At 37.8% G+C, this 11,048-nt stretch overlaps 1 protein-coding gene across 4 annotated transcripts in view; it reads left to right on the top strand.

Annotated features, from left to right (window-relative positions):
• Nucleotides 1–10,547, top strand: part of STX7 (syntaxin 7) — a 58,227-nt gene extending 47,680 nt beyond the window's left edge. For 3 of the 4 annotated variants that reach the window (XM_006144304.3, XM_014586210.2, XM_006144305.3), the window contains 2 exons: nucleotides 6,297–6,379; nucleotides 10,215–10,547. In XM_006144304.3, coding sequence (XP_006144366.1) covers nucleotides 6,297–6,379; nucleotides 10,215–10,304 — 173 coding nt within the window. In that variant the 3' untranslated portion in view covers nucleotides 10,305–10,547. Of the gene's footprint in view, nucleotides 1–6,296; nucleotides 6,380–9,120; nucleotides 9,352–10,214 lie in introns of those variants that run through there. The other variant, XM_014586211.2, reaches the window with a different exon arrangement.
• The last annotated feature ends 501 nt before the right edge of the window (nucleotides 10,548–11,048 follow it).

Below are 11,048 nucleotides of genomic sequence, written 5' to 3'. Positions count from 1 at the left end.
TTCTCGCTTTCTGTCTCTTTGTCTCTGTCTGTCTGGCGAGTGCATGCGCCCTATAGCAAAAACTTCTCCCCCAAAAAAATAAATAAATAATTTTTTTTAAAAAGCCTTCATTTTCATCCTGGTTTACTTGATTATTATTACTTATTTACTTATTTATTTATTTTAGTTTTGCTATAGAGTTTGTGCACTCACCAGAGAGAGAAATGTCGAAGGAATGTAAGAAATTACCCTCCAGGGGGAATGGCAATGTTCCAGTCCCTTCCCCATCATTCTCCTCTCAGGATTTTGGACACACACACACACCCACGCCCAATGTGATTTTCAAGCTACCAGATCCAGGACTTGAACCATACAGTCGGCCATGTAGCATCCAACAGCCTTAACCTCCATGCCACCTGTGGGCCTATACTTGATATTGTTTAATATCACAAGCTTGTGTTACAGAATTAGTGGCTGTTACTCAAAATGTATTTTGTTAGCATCACTTACAGTATAATATTTTCCTGATATTTCCAAAACATATGTCTTAAACCCAGAGGCACACCCATTTACTTACAAGTGGCAGTTTAGGTTTTTAAATGTTCCCCTTTTGTGGAGTGAGACTACATTTCTGATTGTCAAAATTTGTGCCTTTTCCCATAGGCCGATATTATGGATATCAATGAAATATTTAAAGACTTGGGGATGATGATTCATGAACAAGGAGATGTGATAGGTAAGCTCTACTTGCTTTATACTTTGTGAGGTGGGAGCAAGCCACATGTAATTTATTTACAGTAACTTTCTCATGTAAGAGGAACTGCTGATTCTCTGTTTTGGTCCCCTGGAATCAAAAGCATAGTCTCTACAGCAGACAAAGCATTACCCTGAGCATTATCTAAAACAGACTTGTTTTGGGCTCTTCCTGGTTGAAATGACCAGCTTCATTATTACAGCAGCCTCACATATAATCAGGACCTGCTGCTGCTGCTGCTGTTGGTGCAGTAGCCATGGAAGGAGCCACATAAGATGCCAGCTTATGTCCGGAGCCTCTGGTTTCAGTCTTATCCCATTTTAGTTCTCTTCAGGCCAGTCTTTTGGGGAAACGTGTGGTGTTTGTTGTCATGCATGATTATCTTGTCTTTTATGTTATTGGAACTAGGTAGCCATGTGCCTGAGCATTCAAATAAATTTTCATTAGTTTAACTTAGTAGTTTTACTTACATGCTGGGAATTCTTTTTTTTTTTAAAGAATTATTTATTTTATTTTATTTATTCATTCATTTTATTTTAATTTGACCAGAGAGAGACACACGGGGTGGGGGGGGAGTGAGAAAGCAAGCCACCAGGTCTGGGACTCAAACTGTGGTTGGCCATGTGGGAATGTCCAGTGCCTTAGCCACCACAGCACATGCTGGGAAAATTTTATTTTATTTTTTAAAGTTTTAAGTATAACAGTTGTTCAGTTAAGATATAATTGTCAACATTGATCAGGGTCCTGATTGTTTCTTCCATTTTGAAGTATAGAGATGTCTGCAGTTGTACCTAAAGATGCATTTAATGTTTTCTGAATTTAGTTCAATTGAAATACTTGTGCCTTTAGTTAAATATAACTCATTTGTCCAGTTTTATTCTCCTTTGTAGCCCCAGAAAATAACAGGGTAAAATTTCAAAAACCAATGTAGTCATTCATCCAACAGATGTTTATTGAGCCTTGTGCTGTGTCCAGGCACAAATCTAGGTACTGAGGATTCGGTTGAAATTAAATAACAGGTGAAATTTCCCACCTTCATGGGTCTCAAAACTGTGGGGGGCGTGGCGAAGGTGTGGAATTTAAAAAGAAAAGAAAAACAGAAAGAAAAGCAAATAAATATTGGAAGGTGCCGTGGGGAGCATAGGCCAGGAGAGGTAGATGCAACTGCTGGGGGTGGAGGATGTTGCTACTTTACACAAAGGAGTCAGGTAAGGCCTCCCCCTGAGAGGTAACATCTTAGGAAGCCTTCCTGGAAGGAAGAAAGCAAGTGAGAAAAAGTGTTCCAGGTGGAAGGAACAGGAAACACTGAACCTGGAGGTAGAAGCAGACCTGAGGGATGGCATCATAGAGGTGGTCTCATGTAGGAATCCCTGAGAAGACTATCTTTATTAATAAAGAATGGGGAGCCACTGGAGGATTTCAGTGGAGGAGTGTTGAGACCTGGCTTAAAAGACTCAGTTGGCTGCTGGGTTTGAAAATAGACTATAAAGCAGCAAGACTAAAAGCCAAGAGACCACTTAAAATCTGTTACAGTAATTTTGGTGAGCGGTTGTGCTGGCTTAGATGAGAGAAGTGGGAGAAGTGATGGACTTCCAGATATCTTTTAAATGTAAAGCCAGAAGGATGTTATCAACTGGCTGGCTGTGTATGCAAGGGAGAGTTTCTGCATTCTCCAGGACTTCGGCCTGGCCCACTAACATGGAGGAGTTGCTGTTTTTTGAGACAGGGAAATCTCTCACTCACTGGAGTAGATTCAGATGGGTTTAAACATGGATATGTTAATTTTGAGGTGCATTGTCTCCAAGTGAAGTTTGTTTAGTACTGTTAAAGTGAACATGGAGTTAGCGAAGGCTGAGCTGAGGATAGAAATCTAGGAGTTATCAGAACATAGGTGGTTTTTGAAAGCCATGAGATTAGGTGAGATTACCCAGGAAATAAGTCTAGAGAGAGAAGAGAAGGGGTCTGAGGACTTGACACTGAGTCTTCTAAATAGCTCCAGTGGTATCGGAAAACCACTTCCATTTTATTATGTGTTGTTTATGGCTGCTTTTGCATAGTAAAGGCTTAGTGGAGTACTTGTGACAGGGATTATATGACTGCCAATGCTCAGATTATTTACTATAATGTTTGGCCCTTTATAGATAATTTTGTTGACCCCAAATTTAAAGTACAGAGAGCTGAGGAAAAAAAGAAAAAGGAAAAAACTATGAGAAAAAAAAAATGAAGACAGTGATACGGAGGAAAACCTTATAAATGTATTGTCTTAAAAGAAAAGAGAAGAAAGGGCTTCAAGAACAGTGATCAGCTATTCCACATACTCCTGCCAGGACAAGTGAGATGAGCAGTAAGATAAGTTGACTACTGCACTTAGCAATGTTAGCATCGGTGACCTCCCTAAGAGCTGTGTTGGTCAAACGTGGAGATGAACACATGATAAAAGTAGGTTCAAGGGGACCGGCAGTTAGCGTAATGGCTATGTCGCTGGACTCCCATGTAGTTGACCGTGGTTCGTGTCCTGGACCCAGTGGCTTAAAACTCACGCTGGGTGCGTGTGCGTGCGTGCCCAAGATCCCGAGAGGAGAATGGAGGAGAAGGGATTGCGGCGTGACCATCCCCCCTGGGGGGTGATTTTTCACTTTCTGTCTCTCTGTCTCTCTCTGTCTGTCTGGCAAGCGCACGCGCCCTATAGCGAAAACCTCTCCAAAAAAAAAAGTAGGTTCAAGGAAGAATGGGAGGAGGGTAACGGAAAACTGCAGATAGAGATGAATCTTTCAAGGAGTCAAGTGAGAAAGTGGGACAGAGACTGAGGACATAGGGTATGCTGTAAATGGAGGTCCTTCTGGGGTTTGTTTTTAAGATGACAGCTATAGAATTGATGGGAACAATTTACCAAAGAAAGAGATATTGGTGATATGTGAGAGATAGGAAGATTGCTGGTCTAGTAAGGGTGAGATACGTGAACGAAGGAGAGGTTGGTTCTGGCTCAGTCTCAGGGAGTTCTCCCCACCCTGACAACAGGAGATGTGAGAGTGAAGAAAGATGTCAGAGTACATAGATGTTGTATGTGGCAGGTAGACAGCTTCATGGGAGATGCTTGATTGTCACACACTGCACACAAGCTTTGAAATACCATGTTGTATGCCATAAAGGTGTACAACAACTAAATGTAAAGAAGAAATCATAAAATAGAAGTTTTAAAAATAAAAGAGTAATATTAGAAGAAGACAGACAGAAAGAAAAAGAAATGTCTTCTGATGGTCCCTGTTGTCTGATTGAGCTTTTTTTTTTAAAAAAAAATTTATTTATTTTATATTTATTCACTGAACATCACAGCATACAAAATGAGATTTCCCATCCAGAATATACTGTTTAGTGGCTTAATCTTACATGTTATCGTCAACAAATAATTTTCTATTTATTGTTTCTGAAATGTGTGTGTGTGTGTGTGTGTGTGTGTGTATGTATAATCACCCCCATTACTCACCCTCTGCCATTTCCCACCCTTCTTCCACACTGTCTCTGGTATTTACAGTTGCTTTCCATTCCTTCCCCCCCCACACACGTTTTATTGATTCATAAAATATCTTAGTTAACTACTTTCAATATAAAGTTCAGCTGATATATAGATAATCTGTGAACATAAGTCTGACTTTAGACATCAAACTCTGTGGGTCAAATGGATATACTATAAAGTAGCATCTGGCTGAAGCTATATATAGCTTACTGTGGTCATTAAATAGGTATTTTTAAATATATTTTTAATTTCAAGAAAGGCAGTTTTAGCTTTAATAAATCAAAATCAAAAAATGTCAAGAGTACTTTGCTTAAGACTTAATGCCAGGAAACAGGTTAGGATTCTGTTCAACTAGTAGGTACATTAAATCAAGGTCACGGCCTGAGAGCGATAGTGCTGGAGGAGGTGCGAGAAGTTTGAGGGGGAGAGGAGACAGTATATAGCCTTCCAGGAGTCAGGGAAATAAGACAGACATGACTTCAAAGTAAAATATCTCAGTACATGGTTCTACATTTTTGTATCCATGCTGCTCAGCTGCATAGGTATTGGCTGAGGGTTTGTCAAGTAAGATAACTAAAGTGGGTGAACAATACTACATGCTGAGTATGAATGGAAGAGAGCTGAATGAATGCCCACAGAATCTGTGCTAAGTAAGGAGGGAAGTATACCAGACACACTGAGGGTATTATAAGGAGTAGCTGTAAAGGTAGTAGCTGGTGATCAGACAGTGAGGTCCTTGAAAATAAGGTTAGGGAGCTGCTGCAATTATTGGTGATGACAATGTTTGGGATGTAATCCTAGCAGTGGGTGGTTGAGGAACAGTAACAGGCGGAGTCTTTGAAAAGGTGTTTCAGTGACAAGAGAGAAAGGTATTCAGAGGGTTAGTATGGGATATTGAAATCGCTAATATGTATAAGAGAGGAGTTGAGAGCATCAGTGAGTTGGGCTAAAATATTCAAGTAGAAAAGACCTCAAGATTTGCAGATGTCTCCAACAAAGGATGGTTGGATGCCTCTGATAGCTGAGCTTTAAAACAGAGTTGGCAGGGAGGAAGAAGAGACAAAGAAGGGTCTCTTAAACTGCAGAGCGACATCTTGACACCTATTCCACTTCCAGGCCAAACGAGGGTGGAATGAAAAATCTGCCACCACTAGAGAAGGCAGCATGGGCCCTTGGTGAGAACTAGGTAGAAGTAAGTCAATGACGGACACAGAGTAAATGACACTAGAAGTGGTCCGATACATAGTTTTGAATTGACCATCCGAGAACACAAATTGGGGAGCACAGAGGCATGATGCTCTTAACAGATGAAAGTAGATTACACTTAAAAAGACCAAGAGAGAAAAGGAACTGAGAAATGTTAACTGATGTGGCAGTGTCATAGTTAAACATATGTATTGGGTGTCGGAAAAATCATGACACATTTTTGCATAGGAAAACACATCATGACTTTTCTGATGACCCAATATATATGAGGGACCAAGTTTTAGCATTTGGGACTATTTTTTTTCTCTGAGAAGATAGTATTGTTTGAAAAGTTAAGGTACCAATTTTTGCATGTGGTGAAGAAAATCTTCAGCAGTTAAAAGAAGAAGGTTGATATCTTGTTCACATACTGTTCTTGGAACAAAAAAAGCTGTGGTGTTTGAGACTAAGACAAGCCCTCAGGCCCACATTGGCTTGCTAATTGGAGGAGCCATGTTGGAGTTGCATCATAACAAAGATGATTTAGGTCTTTGCTTCATATGCTTGTATATTGCTTGGATCACCTGAGGGGTGTTCAGAAACCTAAGGGATATGCATAGTATAAAAAAACTATGCATGGGAAAATTTTTTGTACCAAAGTAAACTCATGTTTTGAAGTTTCCTCTTAATATAAGGAAGAATTATAGCAAGCTTAAAAAATTTCAACTTCGCAATGTACTGCTATTATTAACCTTTGAATAATGAGGATATTTAATCTTCCTTAAATGAAATCTAGTGATTTATTACTGATGTATCTATGCATATTTAACAGTTACATATGTGCCTCTGTGTTTTATTTTAAAGATAGCATAGAAGCCAATGTAGAAAGTGCGGAGGTACATGTTCAACAAGCAAATCAACAGCTGTCAAGGGCAGCAGATTACCAGGTAATGTTAACTGTAAGAAATTTTATCATAACACTTTGCCTTTTTACTTGGAGAGTGTATGACAGAGAGTGTGTGGGGCAGGTGGGGGATGTGTGTAAAAAATCTGGTTTAAAGAGGCTGGAGATGTTACATTTTAAGTTCCTTTAGGAGAGGGGTCAGTCAGCTTAAAACTGACTTTAGCGGGTGTATTCTCAAGGTTCAAGGAGAGTTTTGCACAGGAGTAGGAAGTTTAGTGTTCAGAGTCCTGGGGATCACAATGGACAGCTGCGACATTTTCTGATGGCTAGTGGTCTCTTATGTCATTGTGACATTCCAACCCAGAAACCCCTTTGATAACCTCCTTCCATTTCTCGCTGTTCGTTTTTGCTATCTTCTCTTTTTGTCAGTGGCACCCTGGACTGAAGAGAAATGATCTTTGTTACAGAGAGGTTTCCTCAGGTCCTGTGGAAATTGTATTAGCTTGGAATATTATTGATTTTTTTCATCGATTGTTAGATATTCAGCAGGCCCCTTACTAGGAATGAATTTATTTCTTAAGTGAATCAGAATAACAAAGATTTCATATGTATGTGTCAAATACAAATTATGTGTCAAGCATTATACACCTATTGGACCATGAACTATTAATACTAGGTTGTCAGAAAAGTCGTACATTTTTGCATAGAAAAACGTTGAAAAATATGTCATGACTTTTCCAACAACCTAATATGTCATACAATATGTAAACCTTTGATGGTCAACAAAGATAAGGCTAGGCTCTTTAGGAACCCCTAAATACCACTATAGCATTTGATTTCTCTTTTAAAATTACTGCATTTTTTTTTATCATTATCATTTTCTTAGACCTCATTATCTTGTAAAATTTCTAAGGTTGTGTCACTTTCTTAGATTTTTTTCAGTTGCTTTTTTATTTTTCTCACTAACCTTAGAAGTTGCCTTTCGTTTCTTTTCACTGCCATGTTTTTCTCTGGATAAATCACTGCTTATTGAGTAATACATAAATAACAGTGCAATTTGTATGGAGATGCTGAGTTGCAGCCAGTTGTATTAACTGATGAGGTGGCTCCTGTTTACCATCTTTATGCTTGTAATTCAAATACACAGCTCAGTAGAATTAATGGCACTATGTCATGGACACTTATCTTCTCTTTTTGTCAGTGGCACCCTGGACTGAAGAGAAATGATCTTTGTTACAGAGAGGTTTCCTCAGGTCCTGTGGAAATTGTATTAGCTTGGAATATTATTGATTTTTTTCATCGATTGTTAGATATTCAGCAGGCCCCTTACTAGGAATGAATTTATTTCTTAAGTGAATCAGAATAACAAAGATTTCATATGTATGTGTCAAATACAAATTATGTGTCAAGCATTATACACCTATTGGACCATGAACTATTAATACTAGGTTGTCAGAAAAGTCGTACATTTTTGCATAGAAAAACGTTGAAAAATATGTCATGACTTTTCCAACAACCTAATATGTCATACAATATATAAACCTTTGATGGTCAACAAAGATAAGGCTAGGCTCTTTAGGAACCCCTAAATACCACTATAGCATTTGATTTCTCTTTTAAAATTACTGCATTTTTTTTATCATTATCATTTTCTTAGACCTCATTATCTTGTAAAATTTCTAAGGTTGTGTCACTTTCTTAGATTTTTTTCAGTTGCTTTTTTATTTTTCTCACTAACCTTAGAAGTTGCCTTTCGTTTCTTTTCACTGCCATGTTTTTCTCTGGATAAATCACTGCTTATTGAGTAATACATAAATAACAGTGCAATCTGTATGGAGATGCTGAGTTGCAGCCAGTTGTATTAACTGATGAGGTGGCTCCTGTTTACCATCTTTATGCTTGTAATTCAAATACACAGCTCAGTAGAATTAATGGCACTATGTCATGGACACTGAAAAGTCTCCCCTCATGAGTAGTTGAAGCACACACATATGTGCATGCACGTGCACACACAGGGCAGTCCGTAAATGCCAGGAGTCTTACGGTGCTGTTAGCATATATCTGTTGAAACTTAGTGTTTATTTGGATTCATCAGTGACTAGGTTTACATGCTTTGTATTTTTGTGCTTTTAGATTTATAGGAGGGATATAGATGCATCCCCAAGTTTTATTTTCCCTCTTTGTAGAAGGTTAAACCTACAGCCACTATGGGGAAAAGGCACACATCTTCCCGATCTGTACCCCAGAGCTGGGAGCTGGACATCTTCCCAGTCTGTACCCCAAACTTATATTCCACAGGCCCTGAAGAAATGAGGAAAGGGCTAAGCAACAGAAAGGCTGAGAAAAGAAGCAGCTTTTCAATAGTTTGATTTAAACCCTTCATATTAAACTTTTGACTTTGCTGTCTGTGATTCTTGCAAATATCAATAGTTTGGGTAAACCATGACCCAACAACACAGGGACCTCATTAGCCCACGGTTGGGGGTATCACCCCAGGCAGCACCACAGTGGGTACCCAGGATGTCTCAGAGAGTACATCACCCGTGTCTTGGTACCAAAATGGAGCCTGGGGGACATATATTTCATGACCGTATTGAAATTTTAGAGAAATTGTGTTTAATACCTAAAGAGTATTCAGATGATAAGTTAGATGAATATGTGGATACTAAAAGTGTGGTTTTTCAGGGTAATTTCATATGTTTTATAAATATATCTTTATTTTTGAAAATTTTATTGTATTCGTAGTTGAAACAAAGTATATTAACAAATTTTTTACTTTGTAAGAAAAAGGATTCCTGCATGTTGGTGTGAGATATGCAAGCCATTAAGGAAATACAGAAATCTACAACTAGGCCAGGAAGGAAGAATGGAACAAAAATTTTAACCTTTATGTTTTTCAATGACAACATTATGATTTTGTTAGCTCTTAGTTTCCATTTGTATATTGAAATGTTGAATGTAGTTTTCTTTAATATTAAAGAATGGGAGGGAGGGGCCAGCAGGTGGCATGGTGATTAAGGCACTGGACTCCCACATGGCCCACCATGGCTCAAGTCCCAGACCTGGAGGCTTGCTTTCTCACTTTCTCTCTCTCTCTGTCTGCCTCTGGTGAGCACATATACCTTATAGCAAATTAAATAATAATAATAAATAAAAATTAAATAACTCTAAAAGAAAATGCAATTAATGTTTGAAACTAATAAATTTACTTTATGAAAAATTTCCACACACTTATACTTGCTGATTGATAGAGGAGGTTTTTTGATAAAAGTTAAAAACTGTACAAGTTTTTAAGCGGTTCTTTATTTTTGTATGTAGGTAAACCTATTGTTTAAATCAGTAACTTTTATTTTTCTGTCTTTTTAAAGCCCAGTCATACCCCCAAAAGCATATCAACAAAAGTTGAAAAATTGCTCCCTGAATTATAGCATTAATTCAAGAATGGTTTTTGAAAGAATAGTGCCATATATATAAAAGAGTTTTTTTAAGGTTTTTGTCATAGGGCACGTACACTTGCCAGAGAAAAAGAGAAGAGTGAGAAATCCATCCCTGTGGGGGATGGCCACACTGCACTCCCTTCTCCTCCATTCTCCTTCTGGGATTTTGGGCATGCACACATATGCACCAGCGTGATTTTCAAGCCACCAGGTCCAGGACTCAAACCAGCGTTAGCAGTGTTGGAGTCCAGCGTCTTAACTGCTATACCACTTGCTGGCCCCTTATAGAGATTTTTGAGAAGCATAAAATGTTAAACAAAAAAAATGGAAGGCTATAAAGTGCTATTGATTTTTATTATAGAAATGAGCCAAACTACTTTTAGTTGCCATAGAAATACTCCACTAAACCTGTAAACTTGTTCTTTGTTTTTGCATCTGCAGCGCAAATCCAGAAAAACCCTGTGCATCATCATTTCTGTCCTTGTTGTTATAGTTTTGATTGTCATTCTCATAGTGACACTGAAAAGCTAAAATAATGAAGGAGCATACTACTGCACTACGTTATCTAAATTATGTAGGGGGAGTCCTTGAATCATTTTTTTATTATTATTTTAAAGTGGTCATGTAAAGGATGGTTCCCATACTTTGTTATTTTTATGAGGGATGGGAGTTTCTTTTGGATTAAATCTGATATTTTCTAATACTAAAAGTTTTTCTAAATGTCTTTGCTGGTATAACCTCTGTGTTTTTCGATTTAATAACTGTTTGTTTTTTTTTCCCCACATTATATATGCCTTCCATTTGTAAATGATTTACTCTGTTGGATATAGTTTTTGGAATTGCTAAATGTAAAGTCTGTGTGTTTTGAATGCATCTCTCTGTCACTGTGTAACATGTACTCAGACTTATGTCACTTCAATTAAAAATCTCAAGTTTAATCTTGATGTGGGCCTGCAGAGAAAATATTCTCAAAACTTAAAAAGAAATTAATGTATCTGTTTGTGGTTTTATTTTTTTTTTTCTGGTTCCCAACAACACAAATTATGTAATTCACTTTTATTGCTGGTTTTCTTTTAAGATCCTTATTCACTCTGAATGAAATCTGTGAATAATTTCCTGGTATATCTCATACTCCTGATGTGTATGTATTAAGCATTTGTTGTCAATGACAACATTATGATTTTGTTAGCTCTTAGTTTCCATTTGTATATTGAAATGTTGAATGTAGTTTTCTTTAATATTAAAGAATGGGAGGGAGGGGCCAGCAGGTGGCAT

Source organism: Tupaia chinensis, unplaced genomic scaffold (assembly GCF_000334495.1).
Source record: "Tupaia chinensis unplaced genomic scaffold, TupChi_1.0 Scaffold000117_2, whole genome shotgun sequence".
NCBI lineage: Eukaryota > Metazoa > Chordata > Mammalia > Scandentia > Tupaiidae > Tupaia > Tupaia belangeri.
The sequence above is the reverse complement of the archived record's forward strand: the minus strand, read 5'-3'. Positions and strand labels throughout refer to the sequence as shown.